The sequence below is a fragment of the Lolium perenne genome, chromosome 3 (assembly GCF_019359855.2).
Source record: "Lolium perenne isolate Kyuss_39 chromosome 3, Kyuss_2.0, whole genome shotgun sequence".
Taxonomy (NCBI): Eukaryota; Viridiplantae; Streptophyta; class Magnoliopsida; order Poales; family Poaceae; genus Lolium; species Lolium perenne.
This window is the reverse complement of record NC_067246.2, coordinates 280652539-280673418: the sequence shown is the minus strand read 5'-3', so window position 1 is coordinate 280673418 and position 20880 is coordinate 280652539. Positions and strand designations below refer to the sequence as shown.

Genomic DNA, 20880 nt, shown 5'->3' with positions numbered 1-20880 from the left:
TCGTCGTGTCCAATAAGCTAAGTGTTCTTTTATTTTGCACAACGTTGATTATCATTTACTTTTGCCGCACCCGACACTCGGGGGCTGCGCCATATTTCTTCACTTCACATCTCAGGTCGACAAAAAGAATAACTACGCTTACAAAAAAGTCTTCAAGAACGAACCCGAAGAAATCTTCTTCAGGGAGGACCCGACGAAATCAAAAGAGCACCCGACAAAATATTCTTCAGGGAGGAACCCGACGAAATCAAAAGAGCACCCGACAAAATCTTCTTCAGGGAGGAACCCGACGAAATCAAAAGAGCACCCGACGAAAAATTATCCTGAAGGAGGTCCCGAAAAATTATCCTCAAGGAGGACCCGAAGAATTGTCCTCAGGGAGGACCCGAAGAATTGTCCTCAAGGAGGACCCGAAGAAATTTTCCTGAAAGAGGAACTCGACGAAATTTTCATCAAGGAGGAACCAAAAAAAAAGTGGACAAATCTTTGGGTCCATTGACTCGTCATATTCTTCCGAGCAAGAGCATCGGTGATGTACCCGACAATATAGAAGAACCCAATATATTCGGCTGTCTCATCACACCCGAGAAAAATATAGAAGTGCCCGCAAAATGGGTCATTGCATCAGCCGAACAAGGCACTCGACAATATATTCTCAGAGCGCTAAAAGTCGCGAATAATCTCTGAATGCCGCAAAACTCTGCGAAGGTAAGACCCCGGATCCGTTCCGAGCGGCGTGGCACCATCTCTGACGTCGGTTTGCTACTTTTATCCGTATCAACAGATACGAAGAAAAATCCTAACGGACGCGTTAGTTACCGATAAAACATGACTGGGACTCGACAGAATGGTAAGACCTTAAGCGGCACCTGTCGAGTTAACACCAGTATCCCGGGATCATGTCTAGGGAGGTGATCTTGAAGTAGGTTTTTGCGGATTGCCACTAGATCAGTTAACTAGTACCTGATCCGTCAGATGAACTAGCCCCAATTACCATTATCCATGTACAATATAGATATGGATGTCAAATAAAAATAGCAACGGCCTGGAGTCGATAAAAAGAGGGCTGCGCCAAGTTGTTTATTGAGTAGTACAACTTGAGCCTATGCATAGGTGCAAGCACCTGCTCATAGGCTCGGGGGCTACTCTTATCGAGAGCATTGTTCACCCTCTCGATAAGATACAAGAAAGAGGAAAAATTGTGGTGTCGATTAAAAACAAGATGAGCCTACACCTAAGTGCAAACACTTGGTTGTAGCCTCGGGGACAAGGGAATTCATCTCCGTCTCCGCGTGCCTCGGTTATCTCTATACCCGAGTTTACTTTCCTTGTGATATCCATCGTTGTTGAAGTACTTATATCACTTATGATATATATCTTGTGCCTATCTTGCTTATCTAAGTTGTTGTTGTTGCACTTAGTTGAGTCTAGCATATTTAGGTTTTGTGCTTGTAAAATAAACGTTAGTTTAATTCCGCATTCTTACAAGACAAATCTGTAATAGTTTTTAAAACGCCTATTCAACCCCTCTAGGCGACATCTCGTCCTTTAAAATGCACGTCGGATATCCGACGAGAGAGCTCCCTCCTTGTCGCCGCCCTCCACCCATCACGCGTGCCGGCATGGTCAGACAGGGCAGCTGCATGCCTTCCGATGCGCCATAGCTGCCGTGGTCGAACGGTGCTGCCTCTCCGTGGCGTTCTCCGACGAGATCCCGGCGGCCGGACGGGTGGTCCGAGAGCCGGCGGCTAGACGGGTGGACTCTTGCGCGGCTCCATTTTTTCCCTCTTTTTCTCTGTTAGGATCTTCGTAGGATCTTGTTAGGATCTTTGTTGAATCTCCTGAATCCACTGGTTGTTAGGATCATGTACGGACAAATGGATCCTATTCATGTTTTTGATGGATGTTTTGAAGATTTTTCAAAGATATAGTTTTTTTGTGTTAGATATTCATGCCCAAATATTCTTATGAAGATCTGTGAAGAACTTCATAGAGATCTGTGGTTGGCATCAAGAGTTTTGTGGTTTCTTATGATATTTCATGGATTTTTTTCATATAGAAAAATGTTACTTATAATTGCAACAATGGATACACACTGCAATTTTGCAAAGAACATTAGAATGACAAAAGTGGAACCACATTGGATCTTGTGAAGAACTTCATAAGCAGCAAGGACTTCCTAATATGAATCTTATAAAACCCAGTGTCTTTTTCACAACAAACGAGTTACCAATCTTGATGCACTCGGATGGATAAGGGCCGGGCGCCATAACGCCCTAGCAAAATATGCGTCCAACAAATCGGGGGATCCCTAGCTATGGCTTACGGCGGTTGGACGACCCTCAGCATGGATGGTGGCTTCCCCGTGAATGCAACAATCAGCCAGGGTCCATTGATCCTGCAAGCATTTGCCACCGTAGACTAACCGAGAAGACTCCATTGACTTCCGCTTTGTCTGAATCTTTCTCCTCACGGTAGCAATTGTGTCATAGCTTGCCACGTCAAGGGTGATGGTCTCCCCTGCAAGGGTTTTGACAAAGATCTGCATCTGCTTCACGGATGGCGAACATGTTCTTTTCAAAGGTGGCAATGGTAGTGCTTCGTGATCCAACCTCTCCTTGAACGCGTCTGTCAGAGCAGTCTTCGAATTCACCACCGCTCGCAGTAGCGCAACAGCCTGCAAGAGATTGATCCATAAAATTATTCAAAGAAAAAACTTAAACAAACTGAAGTTAACGACTGATAGGACATGCATATAGTTACATATAGACTTGCCTCTTGTTTGGTGATAGCAATGTTCATCTCCCCTACTTTACCCCAGTCTCTCTTACACCAATGCTTCAGCACCGACACTGCAGAAGCCTGATGTATAAGCAGTTCGTCGTCAATTACATAGGTGTAATCATCGACAAACCTAGGATCACACAAACGGCATGATCTTTTATCCTTTGCACACGAGCAAGCTGGCATCTGGCATAGATGATACCATGCTGCAACCGATTTTCCCGAATCATTGCTGCGCGTCTTGAACGGTGCAAGGCTTGGATCAAGCAGCGTGTTTTTGTGGCCGAAGCAGGCCCCCTTCAAGAATCCAGCTGCGTCGAGACTTGCGGCACTACTGTAAAGATTGTTGAAGCTACCGCACACATGAGAGGTGCCGGCCAGGTTCTTGACTACGCACCCCATCGGGTAGGTGAGGAAGCTGAGGAGCAGGTCCACGAAGTCGTGCTTGCACTCCGCATACATGACCTTTCTGTCCTGCCTATCGTAGAAAAGCTTGATGCTGATTGGAGGACAAGCGACGTTGGTTTCTTGTCCCTGGGGCCTGTGAATTGTGAGCAGCGATCTATTAATAAGCAAAGCTGGACGAACAGCTCCAGAGTCAGTCCCTTTTGTGAGAAGCACATCGGTGAATATGGTGGTGGATGAGACACATGTCTTGAGCATGGAAGCCACCTGAAATTTATGCGAATCGTTCAGCTGGCGGATACAAATAGGGTACCGAGTTTTGGGAGTCGAAGCAACTTTTATTCACCTCCGCCCATCCTATGTTAACGTCCACCTCGTAAGCGCCCTTTATCCCTTCTGCACCGAACCCTGAAAGAATCGACAACACGTTGCTCGTTGAAGCCTGTTTGATCACCCAGCCATCGCTAATCACAAATCGTTCTTTCCACTTGGAGAACACCTCCGTGCGTGCTGCTTGGTTGAACACATGCACCAACCTTGCCATGACCTCACAGCACCTGGAACCACACTGGCTCTGTCCCTGATGTTCCCCTAGAAACGGAGAACACCGTGAGCAGACTGAACGAGTGCACCTGCGCGTACAAAAAAAAATCATTATCGGCAAGAGATTAAGAGAAAATCTTGTAATATGAATAAATTCCTTGAGATACGGACCCAAATTCTTCTGTATGCGTAGGCCTGAGAAGCATGCCATGGCAGACCTCACCGTTCAACAGTTCATTGTCTCCCAGGTGTTGGACACTGGCGCAGAGGTTTGAGAGACAATCCGGCGAGGACGCGCCCGCGACGAGCTGAATGCTGGATAGGGGAAGCGTCAGGAAGGTGAGAAGAACGTCGACAAAGTCGGAGCCGGCGTCGGCGAACAGGACTTGCTTCTGTAACCTGTCCACGACGAGCTTGATCTTGATGGCGGCCATATCCGAGGTAGAGTAGGTGCCGATTTTTTTTATACGCCTTAAGCCTTGGGTCGGAGGGCAAGAGATAAACAGAGGAATACTGGACGGTTTGTGAATGTGGCTCCACGAGAGAAATAAAATTGAGGAATTAGCATGTCGCGGGACTCGAGGGGTTGTAGGGTTCCAATAGTTTCAGTTTTCAGTGTCCCAACAGTTTTTTTACTTCACGCAGTTGGGCCTTGGCCTCTTCGGGTTCCACGACCACCATTACTTCTCCAAATTTCCAAGGCGTCACTTGACATTCCTCGTGCGTGTTTGCTACTGATACTTAAGCACGTTACTCTTGAACTTCTGAACCAATACGGATAGACTGCACGTCTGTACTTATGGCCGCGATCAAGATCAAGCTCGCCGTCGACAGGACGGCGAACCGCGTGCTGTTCGCCGACGCCGTATCCGACTTCGTCGACGTGCTGCTCACCTTCCTCACGCTGCCGCTGTCCGCCCTCCAGCTCTGCGCAGGAGGCGCGTCATTGCCGGGCTGCCTCTCCAACCTCCGCGACAGCGTCGACCGTCTCAGGGCCAGCAAGCTGTTGCAGGTTGACGCCTGCCACGGCATGCTGCTGACACCTTCGCACGCTCATGAGTTCTGGTATGCACATATACCTTATTTTTAATCTCTCTTTGTACCAAAAGAACTAGTATTAGTATCAGTTCTTCTTGTTCTATTGCCAGGCGCTGCGGGTCAACTCACAGCACCCACGGCGGGGCCGATCATTGCAAGACACCCGACAGTTCGGAATACTTTCCACTTTTCGACGGCTGCAATTGTGGCCTAGTCATGGCTAGACTTTTGCATGTCTATGAGAAATTAGAGAGAAAGAGATGTTTTTTGTTACGCGGGTAATGGAAGATACGTTTGTAGGTGGAAAACAACGGTTTGTGGTCAGTGATGACATGACCATCAAGCCGGCATCAACCAGCAGCATGCAGTCGCTGCCGCAGGCCTTTCATTCTGATGGGATCTCCCATAGATTTCAGGAGGTCGAGCAGTTGGTGGACTGGGAGCAGGTAACATTAGCATATACCAAGTCAAAAAAAAAAAACAGTAGCATATACGGACAGCGTTAGTACACTGCAATATATTTCACTGCTGATACGGATGACTCTCTTATGATTTATAGGTTTTATCCATGTTGAAGGATTCTCTTTCATCAGTTACCGTATTGACCGATGCATTTCTATCCAAGGAAACGAAGAATCATAATGCTGCTCGTGCCAAAGTGAAACCAATGGTCAATCACAACACTCTACCGCCAGATCAAGATTTTGCTACTACTTCACCCGAAATCAAGATCAAGATTTTCTTCAACACTCGTGAAAAGAAGGTCAAATATGCTGAATGCGACCAAGAGTTCGTGGACCTCCTCCTAGGTTTCATGACTTACCCTATCAGCTGTGTAATCAAGATCACAGGAGCTGGCACTTGCCATCTTGGCAGGTCCTTCAGAAATCTCTACAGCAGCGTTATCGATCTCTACGAAGCTGGGATCTTAAAAGATGATATCACCACGAAGTTGCTGGATTCAGGCATTATGCCGTTTGATCTTGTTAGCAACATGGCATCCTGTCAGCCACTGAACTGCCCATTTCCGAAGCGTGATCTGCAAGATTGTTGCTGGCATCCGGAGCTCGTTGAAGGAGGGAAGTATGTTGTAGAGGATGATCTACGTATACATCAGGCCTCTGCAATGTCTGTGATGAAACATTGGTGCGGGACAGACAAGGCAAGCGTACTGGATATGGATATTACTGTCAGGAGACAAGAGGTATGCTTGTAAAATTGGTGCAGAATTACTGTTATTACAAATTCAGTATTTTAATTTCCGTGAACATTTCTGTACGTTGTCTTGCAGGCTGTTGCGCTGCTGCGGGCCTTGCTTACTTCGAAGACGGCACTGACCGATGCGTTCACCAGCAGGCTGGAGAAGGGCTTCCTTGTTTGACTTTCAGATTCAGGACTAATCATGTGCTGGTAATCTTGAGTGGTGCCAAGTATGAATAAACTTATTTTAGCAAGCCAGGGCGGTACAGTACCGTTAGAAACCTCTGCATATTGCTGCCGTCGCTGGCTCTAGTAGCTCCACCACTTTCCATAATGCAGATAGAATCTGTTAATCCATCGTATGTGCTACATAAGGATTAAGGTTTGGTGGACTGATGTTTTGGCTCTTATATGCGTATGCCCTTTTTATTTTGAAACAAATCTTTCGTAACTTTTGAAAATGTTAAAATTTAAAAATGAATACATGTGTATATCTTAAAAATTAACTTGTCTTTTGGACTACGTAAAAAATAAAATATAGTGCTAACAAAATCTTTTTATGATACATTCTTTCTTACATCACTAAAAAACATATCGTTTTTTTCTTGAAACTTTACGAATGGATATGGATTGTCGAGATGATTTTGTTGAAATATTTTAACAATTAGAAATATATATTTTGGTATGCGTCCGGTAGCCGATTTGAATTTTCTGTTCAAAATCAAATAAAATATATCGTTGCTCAATAAAAAGTCTAAAATCAAAACACTAAAAATAGAAAAATACTAATCGGTCGCGTAAGATTTGGCTCATGTCGAAAGCCCCTGGATACTCTGCTATGAGTGGAAGACTTGAAATCCCCTGGATACTTTGCTATGAGTGGAAGACTTGAAATCCTTCCGGTCTCTAGAAGAACCACATCAAGCATTTCCGAAATCCGGAACATCCTGATCGTGACTCCATCAAAATACGACAGTCATAATAAGATGCGGATAATATAAACAAAAAAATTACAACAGTAATTCAGCATGTGTTCATATATTCCATTTTTTGAACGAAATAATCTGTTGACACCCTGAAGCATAAGAGTATCTTTAGCAGAGCTCGTAAAAGAACTAAAACCGAAAAGTAACCACTAGTTTATGGGTTTGGGCCAAAATACGGCGCCGATCAGTCACCGCAAACGAGGCAAAACCGAAAAAAATTTCAGGCCGAGACCGAAAACCCAATTTGGCATGTATTCGAAGGGGAGGAACGAGTGAACCGAACGTTGGATCCATATCTAGGGTGTGGCTTAACCGCTCACTCTCTTCCTCCTCCCCCACGCTGCCAATACACTCACTAGTGGAAAACGGGGCTATAGGCCCGGTTTATTTGGGCCTTTAGTCCCGGTTTCCAAACCGGGACCAATTAGGCGGGACTAAAGGTCCCTCCCTTTAGTCCCGTTTGTAAAACAAACCGGGACTAAAGGTCTCGCCACGTGGGCTGCTGGCGCGTGTCGAGGAAAAACCCTTTAGTCCCGGTTTGTAACACGAACCGGGACTAAAGGTTATTTCGTTATTTTTTTATCTATTTGGTTCCCAATTATTTTTCGCTCCTCTTTTTTTTCCTATTTTTTCAGAATTTCTAGTATTTCAGTTATTTAACTAGTTTAGTTTCTAACTCCACTTAATCTCTAACTACCCTTAATCTCTAGTCAAATTACTTACTCGTGGTCTAACTTCCCGCTCGGTCACCCATCCTCCCACTACTCCAGCACTAGCACGCTTAACTTCCAAGTTCCTTTCCCATCCCGCTTCCAAGTGCTTCGCGCGCATGTTGTGATAATAGTATCATATCAATCCTATTAACATGTTGGTCGATGTCACACTTATTTATTATTCGAATTCCAAATAATTATTTTAATAAATAAAACTAATAACGTAATAACATGTTGTGGTAATGGTATTATAATTATAATTTTTTAAATTTGTATTATAATTGTTTTTTTAATTTATTATTTTTTAATATTTTTTTGCCAAACTTGAAAATTTGAAATTCTAAAAAATTGTCTAACTTTATGGTTAAGTAATAGTAATCTTTATGCATGATGTAATTATTATTTTTAAAAAAAACTAAAAATAAAATTTCGAATTTCTGGCAAAAACTAAAATCTTTCTGCTTTCATATTTTCATTTGGTATTTTGAGAATCTAAAAATTGGCTAACCGGGTAAATCCAGGTGAATTCGGATGTAACTTTTTCCCAGGATTTTTTTGATATATTATACGTTTTTTTCCGACGTCGTATGCAAAAGTTATTGCGGTTTTACCATTTTTCAAAACTTTTTTGCAAAAAAAGTGAAAATTCAAATTTGTTAATTTTCCCTAATACTAGGTTGCATAACATACAAGAATCTAAAAACATTTTATTTTTTGAATTTTCTATCATTTTCTTTTCTATTTTACAGTGCTAAAAAAGGCGATCCACGGGGGGGGGGGGGTGGAGGTGCATGGGGAGGCAAAAAACCCTTTAGTCCCGGTTCATAATACGAACCAGGACTAAAGGGACCTTTAGTCCCGGTTGGTAATACGAACCGGGACTAAAGACTTTTGCCCCATAGACCACCCTTTAGTCCCGGATTGTATTACCAACCGAGACTAAAGGGTCCAAACGAACCGGGACTAAAGGGTTTTCATGATGAACCGGGACCAATACCCCCCATTGGTCCCGATTTAGTTCAAAACGGGGACTAAAGGTTGGGACGAAAAGCCTCTTTTCCACTAGTGACTCCGCTGCCACTGTCGCACTGTCCGATTTGGCCGAGCCCGGCATCCTGGAGCTAGTATGGGTCGCCCTGCATCCTGCGTGCGGTTCCTTGCCCAACTCCGGGTGCCGTTGCCGCACTGGCCAAATCGAGGATGAGCTCCGGCGACAACTTCATCGACGTCGATCCGTCCGATTCGTCGAGCTTTTGTGAAGTCTGTGAAGGATCCCAAGATAAAATAGAAGCTGAATTTATCAAAGCTCAAGAAGCAGCTCGCAAGGACATTGAGAGAGCGTTACAAGCAAGGTTTGCCATTGTTCGGGGTCCAGCTCGGTTTTGGGACAAAAAAATCTTGTAAAAATCATGACATGTTATGTGATTCTTCACAACATAATCATCGAGGATAAAAGAGGGTTACATCTGCCCTGCTTCTATGACAACAGTGGCACCCGATGCAACCCCAACAGAATACCGGTCGCATTAAAGTTTTCCTTGAAACACATCGGCATATTGGGAATGTCAATACTCATGCCCAACTCGTTCATGATCTCAAAATGCACCAATTGCAGTTGCAGCGATATGACCGTCGCCTTTGATCCTACCATTGCATTTATTCATGTGTGAGATGTATCATTGTTAAGACATTTGTTCATTTGTTTGATTGTTCGAAAACTGTTGTAATTTGGTTGAGACATTTCTTCAGTTGTTTTATTTTTTAAAAACTATTGTAATTTGATTACGATATTTATTTATATGTTGTAATAATTTGGATGATTATTTAATTAATTTTTAAATTTTATAAAAAATCCTACTTTAACAGGTTTGGATGTCGATGGCGCGGAATAGAGCCTGTAAACCAAAACTGTGCCAACGATTTTTCAATCCGTAAGTAAACTAAACTCGGGGTTTTTTCGGTGAACTAAACTCTGTGTTTTTAGTTCGCGTGTTTACGAGCTATTTTAGAGATGCTCTAAGCTCCTCACCTTGAGATCGCTTAATTAGAAGCTAGCAAAACGGAAGAGCTGTTCACCAATCAAACACAGCGTTCGTATCGTATATATCGATATACAAGTACAGTAAGTTGTAGTACTACAGTGTACACCAGTCCTGGTCTACACCGTACACATGTACTCCTAGTGCTGCGATCGATCGGATCTGCTAGTAGTGTGTAGTGGACTACTAGTGGACCTCCTCTTCCTTTATTTTGCAATGCATCTTAAACATGTTTTGAAATGTCAAAAAATTTGCACATACATCTTCACGTCTACACACTCACAAAGTCGATTCATAAAAAAACAACTTGTCATGTTGCTGGTGCAAAAAAAGCAAATTTGATACTAAAAACAAGGCTTTTCACAAGATGTTTCTTCACTTCTCTAGATAGACCACAAAAAATATCAGTTTTCACGAAACTTGCTAACACACATATATTATGGAGATCTACATGTAATTTTTTTGTCAAACAATTTCAATAATATGGAGAAAAAAAATCAGTAGAGGGAGCATATGCTCCTCCGAGCCAAATTGAGTTTCTGCAAGACTCTCGGCATATCCAACCACTAGCCCTATTACAAACGAGGTAGTAGCTTTTTAGGAGAATTCTTCAAATCCTCAAGTTGCTCGTTCAGAAAGTGGCACAAATATATCACTACATTAGTTGGATCACCAGGTCTAATCTCTTAAAAACAAGATTAATTCCTTGTTTTTCAAATAATCTAGAAAAGAGCAGAAGTACCAATTATTAAAAACTTCTATCTCTACATGTGGATGCCACAAACCAACCTTAATGCAGATCATCGAAAGAACTAGGTCTAGAATGTATGCCCATCCAAACATAGGCTACATTTCACACATACTTAGACAAAGGAAACGTAAATAAGAAGTGTTGCAAAGATTATGTCCCTTTTCATCCTCTCCTTTTACAAATATTCCTAGTTTGCACTCTATTCTTAATTACCAGCCAACAAAAACTTTGATTCTCAAGGGAATCTTCAAAGACCCAAGAAATTTGTAGGGAAATTCACTCTGCTAGCAATCAGGTACATATAAAGAGATTTTACAGTAAATATTTCAGATTTAGTCAGCAGCCACTTAACTCTATGTGGAGTATTTTTTAACCTAATATAGGAACATAGCTCCTTGAGCTGTTCCCACATAGTCAACGTCTCCTCACGTCTAAAACTCAAGCAGGACCAACCTTTTGTAAAAATAGTATGTACCGTAACATGCTGACTAAAAGTTAGGTTATAAAGCTAGAAAAATCTTAAATAAAGAGGTTTATGAAAAATCCCGTTATCCTCCCAAAACCTCGTCTTCTGTCCATCATTTGAAATCATCTCACAACATTTATAAATATATTTTTTATGGGAATAATACCAGCCTAAAAATGTGAGTGAGAAAGAAATGGCCTACATTGAGTCAAAGTCTTTTATTCAAGTACTTTGCTCTTATCATCTCCTGCCACAACCCATCTTTATTTTCAATCTTCCAAAATTATAACTGTATTTTTACGGTTATAATTCTAAGTGTGTACATCTTCTATTAGAATATTTCAGTCTACGCAAAAAAAAAACTCACATGACAATTATTAGCGCATATAAAATGGTAGCAAAATTGGGAAGAGAGAAAAGGGGAAGACACTAGATAACTAGTCTATGTTGTTATATATACTATTACCACCAATTTTGAACATTACTTTAATGAGACTTTTTTTAGGTTCAATGTGAATAAGATTTCACTACAAGAAATCTGCCATAATATGACTTTTTTTATGACTGGAAATCAAAATGTCATAGATTTATGACGTTCCTAGCTTTGACCGTCCTTGGCCACTCGGGGGGGGGGGGGGGGCCAAACCCTAGAAAATCGTGACGTTATTGGACAAAAACGTCATTGGCAATTTAGGTCAAAACGTCATTAGCAGGCCAAAAAAAATCTAGCCAATCAGAAGGCAGGAAACAACCTACCAAGGATCAGCCCCAGACTTGGATCTCAACCGTCCAATGCATCCAACGCACCAAACATGAACCGAAATTGATGCGCTGGATTTTCCCATTGGCGCCTAAATATTTTGGGCACGCGCGCGACCTAATTGATTCAAACCACGAGCGACCGACCAAACCACTCCAACAAAACCGACCCAGACCGCCCAATCCCTTCCGCCATTTCCCCCATTTCCCTTCCGCCGCCCCTCCTCTCCGGCCTAGATCCCGGCCAACTCCGGCGAATCTGCAAATCCAAAGCCGCGCCACCCAAGAAACCACCGCCTCTCCCACCACCGGCCGGCCACCATGGACCCCTTCTTCGTCGACGACGACGGCGCCGACGAGCTCCCGCGCACGGCCTCCCACCCCTTCGACGACGATGACATCACCACCGAGCCCGCCGCCGACGGCGCGGGGTACGCCTAGGGTTCGCACGGGTCGCCGCCGCGCGTGCGGAGGTCGACCAGGTCCACGCCGACGTGCGGGTGCTAGCCGGCTCGCGCACCGAGCTCATGGACAGGCTCCACGTCCTCCGCGAGCAGGTAGGGCACGCGCAGAGCGAGGCGGCCAAGGCAGAGAACGTCCGTATCCAGATCGAGACCATGCGCAGGGAGATCCAAAAGGGCAGGTATTATCCGTCGGTTTAATTTCTTCTTACAATCAAAGGGCAAGCGGAGCGAATGTGCTTAGAGCGTTAAGTCACATTAGCATAGTTAATACATTTTATTCAGGGTAGTCATGCTCATGCAAATCAGCTCTTGTTGTGTTGATTCTTGAACTGCTACTATTGATTGGTTTGCTCAAGCAAGCCACTCTGTGCAAGGAAGCTTTTAGGTTTATAGCGTGTTAAGCATTAGGGTTATACCTGATCAGTGGTGCCTTGTTTTGACCTGAAGATTGATTATGTTCTCACAATTGAACCTTCCATACAATTTTTATATGAGTAGAAGTATGAACACTTGTGTCATTTTTGGAAGTAAGACAGATTTCCTCAGGGGAATTGGTATAGCCTATAGATTGTGTCTTTTGTTCTGCTGGAGACTAGGTATCAGATTAGCACCTGTGGTATTTCCACGCAGTTTTGTTGGTTATTTGATTTTTTACTGGAGGGTTTATGCTCACCTGCTCCTTAATTTGATAGAGGCAGCCACTGTTAACAACTTAGGAGCATAAGAGCTCTTTAATTTAGTAGGTTTGCTCCTCTGCAAATTGTACACCCAATTGGAGCAAAGAAAACCTTTTGTTCTTTGCAGGCAAGCATAATGCATGCCTTCACTGTATTTTCTGTGTTGAATGGTTTAATGATTACCCCTACTGAAACGGTGAAACCCTAATTCTGTTGTCATCTACTGCTAATCAAGGCATCCTTGTTTCAAATCCTAATCAGGGCATCCTTGGAGATCCTCATCGAGGAGTCCAACGTGCAGCCGGTCAACAGCCCCGTGACGGTGTGCGACGACATCCACGGCCAGTTCCACGACCTGATGAAGCTCTTCGCCACGGGAGGCCATGTCCCCGAGACCAACTACATATTTATGGTCTCTGGCTCCTCTGCTGGTGGTTTGGTGTCTTTGGGTTGGTTGGTTGTGGCCTCTCCCTGGTTTCCTGAACTGAGTTTCTCTTGGCTTCTTGCAGGGTGACTTTGTGGATCGTGGGTTCAACAGCCTTGAGGTCTTCACCATTCTTTTGCTCCTAAAAGCCAGGTATGCCATTGAATGTATTCTTGACCTAGCTGATGCAATGAAGTTTGAGCATGTTGGAGACTAAGTGCTGATGCAATGTCCGCTTTCTTTCAGGCTGGAACTTTTATAGACTGAAAATATTTTGTAGAATTCCTAGCTGAATATTAAAAAATGCACTTGGTCCTCTTTGTATGTTGAAGGCCATTCTAATTTGGGGAACATTTGTCTCTCGTGATCATGCTAATGTTGCGCTGGGTTGCCTACTGCAATTTGCTGTTTCTTGCTGTTTGACAGTTAATCATGCCCTGATTAGTAGATATTCGATTGAGTTAGGTGTTTACTGATTGAATTTTGGTGTCATTCCTTTCATCAGGTTAGATCAGCTACTGATAATTGGGACCTTCTGTTGCAGCGCAGGTTGTAATGGTGTGTCACCCTGGCTGCCTGGGTTCACGCCTTTGCCGGCAGCCAGCGCGTTGCTGATGTCGCTGGGAGGAGGATGCTGCTTCCAATGCCATCCTGCTGCTTGGCTGTGGACGACCTCGAGCAGGTGCGGACAATTCCTTGTAATGTGAATCTGGAACTGAATGTCCCTGTAATGTGAATCTGGAACTGAATCTGGAACTGCTCGTTTTTTCCAGGATGTCTTTGGGGTGGCACTGGACACAATAACAAGTACTGAGCAGAGATCACTACAATGCAATGGGTCACTGTAGTACAAATATGAATCTGTTGTCAGTGTCTTTCTTGTATATATATCTGATTTGTGAAAATATTGTAATATATTCAGTCACTGCTCTTATATGGATGATTTTATCATGTGTTGATGTTTATATATTGTCTAATCTTGTTAATATAAACCTGACCAACCCAAGAATAAATGGATCGTAAAAGGCTAAGGCCCAAATAGAGAAAGGCTGGAAAAATGGTGAGGCCCAAAATAGAAAAAGGGTGCAAAACAGCTAAGGCCCAAAATAGAAATGGACCAAAACAAAGGCCAATGCTTACGGTAAAAGGCTGGAATTATTGGGCTCGGCCCATGTAGAATACAGAATTGGACTGGGCTGATTTCGAATTAAGACGTTTTGGTTTCGTCATAATTTTGCCACGTCGGATTGCCACGCTGGACTCGGGGGCAGGTGCCCATGACGTTTTGGGAACGTCATGCCGTCAGTGACATTTTAAAACGTCACAAAGCTCTACGATGTTTTCAAGTGGAACGTCTTAAGCAGTCACTGCTGACTCCCAGCTTTCGACGTTTTGAAAAGCGTCACCGTAACGTCACAAGTAGCCATTATTGACGTTTCAGTGACACCTCTATTTTGTCAACTTATGGCAGATTTCTTGTAGTGTTTATGTCTTATGTAGGTTTCTCATGGATGTTAATATGATTATGGTCATATACAAGATAACCTTGATCTATTTATTATTCAAATATGGAGAACATAAGAGTTTAGAATTTTCTTGATATTTGAAAGGCACATCATATACACCGTGGTTCATTGCCTCATTGAGATGACGTTGACTTTAGGATTGACGGTAACAACAATTGAAAGGGCTCTCTTGGCAACAAAGATCATCAAGACCAAGTTCGGAACAAGATGTACATGATGCTTCTTGATGACTTGGTGACATGCTACATCGAGCGGGGGATATTCAAAAAACTTGCTCAATAGAATCATGGTTTTCTTAAAAAAAGAGCTTTGGTCTAGGAGTTCTAAACGTCATTAAAGATTCATTGTTGATATGGTTTTAGATTCTATTTATATTTCAATATATTTATATTTCCATTGTACTAAGTGATTATGTTTGAATTATATGTAGCATTAATGTCTTAGAACTACTTTGGACTTTGCATATATTTTAGAGTTTGCCCCACCTCCAATAAATTAGAGGTGGGGCAAACTCTAAAATATGTGCCCACTAAGAGCCACTAATTGGGCAAGTGTAACCATGTATCTTGGGCCGGACGGCACTGCGGCACTGGTCTTGTGGGTTTTGGCTTAGGTGACTTGTTATTGGTACCGAACAACATAGCCCCTATTTCCTGCACGACGGGCGGGTGAGCAATGTTCCGCCCAAAGCAGCCTCAACATGGGATTTTGGCAATCACATTCACAGAATTCTGTCATCTTAATGTGTTTACATTCTTTTATGCGTAACAATCTTACACGATGCACACAATATCGCTCGCACGTCCACATCCACATGTCAATCACGCATTAATTCACACTCAGACGCTGGACTTCACCATGTCGCTGTACCCCGTCTGCAGGTCGTGGAACCTCGACCACAGCATGATCCCGCCGTACTTGCTGGACTTCTTCACCACCGGAAGCACCGTTGAGATGAGGTCGCTCGTCTGGATGAACCCGCTGCCGGCCGCCGCTGGCGCCGCCGGGAGCCCCAGGAACACCTGCTTGGCCGGTATCCCCGTCCATCTCTTCCACGCGCTCTCCAGGTTGCTCACGCCGGCGGTGGCGTTGAACTGGCACGGCGGGTTGTTGTAGAACTGCACCCACACGTAGTCGAACAGCCCGGTCCTGAGCGCCGGGCCGAGCGACGCGTCCGGGAACGGGCACTGCGGCGCCGCCGAAAGGGACAACCTGGCGTTCAGTCTCTTGAGCTCCCGCGCGAGGTCGTCCCAGTGCGCACTGTTCCCGCTCTCGATGTCGAAGTCCACGCCGTCGAGGACCGCGTCGCCGAGCGGCCTGGACGCCGACGTGCCGCCGAGGTAGTTGTCCCAGATGTACTCGGCGACGTTCTTGGCGTCCGCCGCGGAGGAGAGGCCGTACCTGACGACGCCGCCGCCGATGGAGAGCAGGACCTTGATGCCCTGGCTCTGGCAGGACTTGATTTGGGCGCCCACGAAGGTGCACCCGTTGGACGCCGGGTCGCAGTGGCCCGCCAGGTTCAGCACGGGCGTCTGCCCGTTGCCGAAGGTGAAGAGGAAGGCCACGTTCACGAACTTGAAGTTGCCCGTCGCGCACGTCTGCGCCAGCGAGTCCTCGTTCCCGTTCTGGCCCCAGTAGATCGCCATGCTGCCGGCGCGCGCACCGGCAGCCAGTCCGGCCACGGTAAGCAGCAGCATTGCCAGAGACTGTTTGCTCGCCATCTCGATTTCCTGCCGGTGGTCGCTGAATAGTATGAAGTACTATGCGAACGAAGGAAGGTTCTTGGTGTATATATAGCTGGTGAATCATCCAGCGATCGATGCTCCAGTCTCCAGAGCAGCAGCGACGCAGCTTCGTTCAACGGCTCATCGTTCGTTAGAGCATGTCTAATGGAACCCTTAAACCCTTATAGCTATAAGGGTCGAGAATTGGCAAAATTGGAGAGGTTGGAGGTGTGAAAAAATGAGGCATTTAGTGGAACCCTTAAACCCTTAAATTTTAAGGGTTGAGTCAAATAGTGGAACCCTCAAACCCTTAAATTTTAAGGGTTTGAGGGTTCCACTATTTGACTCAACCCTCAAACCCTCAAACCCTCATCACAGTTTCATATCACAAATATCACAAATATCACCATAAGCATCAAACAATAATCATTCTAGTTATTATTACAACATCAAATAGTACTCTCAAGCACAAGATAATCATTCCAAATATTACAACAATGTTCGAAGCAAATAGGACATAGCAAAGTGAAACAAAGACACATCATGAGCCTTGGCGCCGCCCATCCAACTGCCAAAGGTGCTCTACAAGATCATCCCGGAGTTGACAATGAGTGTTTGCATTCTCAATCGCACGGTGTGCTTCAAGAAAAGCTTCTACGCGATTGGGGTTCCTTTCTGGTTACACACGGGTGCCAACATTGTCATAGAAGCAAGGGAGGTTTAACCCTCTCTCATCCTCTATGATCATGTTGTGTAGAATCACACAACATGTCATGATGTCCTGCAAGGTCTTCTTGTCCCAAAAACGAGCTGGACCCCGGACTATGGCAAACCTTGCTTGCAAAATACCGAAAGCTCTCTCAATATCTTTGCGGGCTGCCTCTTGTGCCCTTGTGAAATGAGCTTGTTTTTTTGTTAGGGGCACACCATTTTTCTCCTTGATGGACTTCACAAGAGTTGCCCACTCGGGATAAATGCCATCGGTGAGATAGTATCCCATTGAGTACTCATGGTTCATGACCTTGTAGTTGCAAGTTGGAGCATCTCCAGAAACTAATCTTGCAAACAAAGGAGATCTATTGAGCACGTTGATATCATTGAGTGTACCTGGCAAACCGAAAAATGCATGCCAAATCCATGTGTCCTCCGATGCCACGGCCTCAAGCACAATGGTTGCATCCTTGTTTTTTCCACAATACATTCCATGCCATGATTTGGGGCAATTTTTCCATGTCCAATGCATGCAATCAAGACTACCAAGCATCCCCGGCCATCCCCTTTTTTCATTCATCTCCATCAACCTCTTTGTATCTTCCTCGTTGGGTGCCCGAAGATACAAATCACCATACAACCGGATGACCAACTTTGCAAACCTACGGACGGAATCCGTGGTTGTTTGTACACCAATGCGAAGATACTCGTCGGTATAGTCCGCGGGTACGCCATAGGCGAGCACACGCATTGCCGCCGATATCTTTTGATAAGCACTAAACCCCCATTGACCGGAGGCGGACCTACGACGCTTGAAGTAATCCGAGGCGGCCTCACAATCATTAACAATCTTCACAAACAAACTACGACGCATTCGGTACCTTCTCCGGAAGAGGCGAGGTGGGTATGTAGGATGCTCCTTCGCGAAGTAGTCTCGCATCAGTTGCTCGTGCCCGAGACCACGGTTGCGGTAAATGTACTCTCGCCCCATCACCGATCCTCTCCTATGATCCAACAGCTTTGCGCGATCTTCGATCTCTTGGACATCGACGAGGAGGCTCATCATCTCCACGTCATCGTCTTGAAGCAACTCCTCAATGTCCGAATCGTCCGACGAAGACCAACCGGACTCGGAGGACAACGACATGGAGTCGTCGGAGTTCATCTCCATGTACAACAAATGAGCATATTTGCATCAAAATAGTATGAACAAAATTTACAAAAAAAAGGGGAAGAAAATACCTTCGAGAGGCGGGCGGCGTCGGGGTCGGGCGGCGGAGGAGGGAGGAAACGAGCGAAGCGCGCGGGCGAAGCGAGGAGAAGCGAGAGGCCGGAGGCGGGGCGGAAGAGGCTGGGGCGGGCGGCGGCGGCGGGCGCGGCGCAGGAGGGAGGAGGCCGGGCGGGCGGCGGCGGGCGCAGAGAGGAGAGGAGGCCGGGCGGGCGGCGGCAGGAGGAGGGACGAGGCCGGCGGGCGGCGGCGGGGAGGCTCGGGGCGGCGGCGGGGAGGCTAGGGCGGCGGCGGGGAGGCTGGGCGGCGGCGGGGAGGCTGGGGGCGACGGCGGGGCGGAGCTCGATGCGGAGGAGGGAGGAGGCGGCGGAGGCCGGGAAAAGGTCCGGCGGGGGGAGGAGGAGGTGGGGGTGCTCGATCCGGTGGCGGCGGCGGCCGGCGAGGGGAGGGGCTGGGGCGGCGGCGGCCGGCGGCGTGGTGTGGAGGCGAGCTCGGGGAGGGAGGAGGAGCTGAAATCCTTCCCGCGTCCGTCGTGAACGCGTAGGGGTCGGAGCACGGGTCAGGGCCTCCAACCCTTACCTGTACAGGTCGGGGCACGGATTGGAGCCTCGACCTCTAATTTTTTTTAGGGATTTAGGGGTTCCACTATATAGCATTTGAACCCTGAAATCCGTAAAAAAACGGTTGTATACGGATTTAAGGGTTCCATTAGACATGCTCTTAGGCCGGTCTGCTCTGCGCCCCGCCGTCACAAGTTGACCGGGCACGTCTGGATGAAGATAGATATAGGAGAATGAGTGGTGTTAGCATCTGCTACTGCGACTTAATTATCCTCGCCATCAGGGAGTTGGCGGAGTGCAAGCTGGGCACAGTCGGCAGCGGTTGACCTGAACTCGTCCTCGTTTTTCAGACTAGCTTCCGTTGATCTCGCGCCCATCTACCGGGATGCGAGGGGAAAACGCCTCCTTCAACTATTTCTCCTCCAAACTTGCTTTCATATGCTGAAACGTTCGGCTGTCAATTGTAAGTGTGGAAGGGTCTAACTTGTTATTCTTTGAGGCGGTTATCTTTTTTCTTTAAATTCTGAGAGGCGGTTATCTGCAACCAATCTCGCTGTCTTAGAACACATGCATACCAGCAAACGTTTGTGAATTTAGTCCTGTATCGCGGATGATACCGTGGAAATAAAAAGGAACTTAGTCCTGCAGTTTCTGTCGGTTGTGAATTGTCACGCACAAGTCATACTAAGACATTTAAGATCCACTGAACAGAAGAAATCAGGTTGTGGCCCTGAATTGTACTCATGGAATGAGTCCTTGGACAATTCAATCAATCTTTTCTCCATATACATTTTGCATTTTCTATATTCTCTGTTCCTATTTATATTAGCACTACTGCACTAGAGCCTATCTCCCGTGACCTTTTGCTATCGGTTCAACGATTCAGGCATTAGTATCTAGAAAATAAAAAATCTATTCGACGAACCAACAAAGCCATGTGACTCGGACATCTTCGAACTGTTCGGAGGGTAGGCCGAAATCCCCCAAACTTTACGGCCGGATCAGACGATTAACAACTTTAAGCGATGTCCCTAGAGAACTGATTGACCTTTTTTTTTGTAATGCCGCTGCAGTGAGGAATGGATAATCACTTAATCAGCCGACTAAATTGGATTATCCTGTGTGCTCATCCCGATTCCCAACTTGACAAAAACTATGTATTGGATGATGTCCAGTGCTGCACTGCACTAGCAACTGTTAAATTATAGGACAAGGTTGATAACATAAAGGATATAATTGGCACTTTCAGACATTACATATAGTTAAAATTATGTAGTTTGAACAAGAACGACCGCACTGAAAAATTTTAGTGGAAAAGTGAACGCCACTGAAATATGTCATCTGGGGCATGTGATCAATGCTTCATCGCGGTTCATAAGGTGGAATGCTACTCACACAAAAAAAATAAAAGGTTTGTAGTATCAATGCCAGCAGAAAATTAAAATTTGAGATTTCAACAAGATTGATTCACAACCGAATTTTGAAAAAAAAAGACAGTAGTTATAAACGTGTGCAATTTTTTTATATAAATATCTGATTTTATTGTTAAATACAAAGCTTTTCCGAATCTACCATGCCGATAACCATCGCTCTAGCATTGAGCTCCAAGGATTTCATGTTTTTTAAAACTCTTAGAAGTTAGAACGAATACTACATTTTCTGTTGCACTTCAATTCTTTTAGTGCTTATGATAAAAATTGTAAAGTTGGTTAATTTTTTTACCAATAAGCTGAGACAATAGAACAAATTTTCCCACTAGATACACAATTATTACAACACTGTGAACTTCCTTTTCTCTATTTTCTTTTTGTGTAAAGTTGGCAAGGAAATAGTATTACCTCAGTTTTACTAAGATGTACCATTATATAAATACAAATCCGTA

General features: G+C 45.1%; 3 protein-coding genes and 1 pseudogene across 3 annotated transcripts; 1 reads left to right on the top strand and 3 right to left on the bottom strand.

Moving 5' to 3' along the window:
* Positions 1-2322: 2322 nt before the first annotated feature.
* Positions 2323-4166, bottom strand: LOC127339999 (uncharacterized). The gene is made up of 7 exons (XM_051365785.1): positions 3951-4166; positions 3747-3821; positions 3536-3631; positions 2998-3456; positions 2776-2862; positions 2613-2677; positions 2323-2398 (listed from the first exon to the last, which is right to left on the bottom strand). Exons 1-7 carry the CDS (start codon positions 4164-4166, stop codon positions 2323-2325), a joined length of 1074 nt encoding a protein of 357 aa, XP_051221745.1.
* Positions 4167-4986: 820 nt separating this feature from the next.
* LOC127340000 (uncharacterized) lies at positions 4987-6151 on the top strand (annotated as a pseudogene).
* Positions 6152-15481: 9330 nt separating this feature from the next.
* On the bottom strand, positions 15482-16589 carry LOC127344349 (acidic endochitinase). The gene has a single exon (XM_051370585.2). It carries the CDS (start codon positions 16494-16496, stop codon positions 15615-15617), a length of 882 nt encoding a protein of 293 aa, XP_051226545.1. The 5' UTR covers positions 16497-16589; the 3' UTR covers positions 15482-15614.
* Positions 16590-17178: 589 nt separating this feature from the next.
* Positions 17179-18381, bottom strand: LOC127340001 (protein ALP1-like). Its single transcript, XM_051365787.1, has one exon. The coding sequence runs from the start codon at positions 18379-18381 to the stop codon at positions 17179-17181; it is 1203 nt and encodes a 400-aa protein (XP_051221747.1).
* Positions 18382-20880: the final 2499 nt, after the last annotated feature.

What these genes read in the sequence shown, in the direction of transcription:
- LOC127339999 (XM_051365785.1), bottom strand. Translation starts at nt 4,166, where the DNA reads ATGGCCGCCATCAAGATCAAGCTCGTCGTGGACAGGTTACAGAAGCAA. An exon ending in TTAACATAGGATGGGCGGAG is followed by an intron (nt 3,457 to 3,535) that starts GTGAATAAAAGT and finishes CATAAATTTCAG; the next exon opens with GTGGCTTCCATGCTCAAGAC. An exon ending in ACAGACGCGTTCAAGGAGAG is followed by an intron (nt 2,399 to 2,612) that starts GTTGGATCACGA and finishes AAATGCTTGCAG; the next exon opens with GATCAATGGACCCTGGCTGA.
- LOC127344349 (XM_051370585.2), bottom strand. Translation starts at nt 16,496, where the DNA reads ATGGCGAGCAAACAGTCTCTGGCAATGCTGCTGCTTACCGTGGCCGGA.
- LOC127340001 (XM_051365787.1), bottom strand. Translation starts at nt 18,381, where the DNA reads ATGGAGATGAACTCCGACGACTCCATGTCGTTGTCCTCCGAGTCCGGT.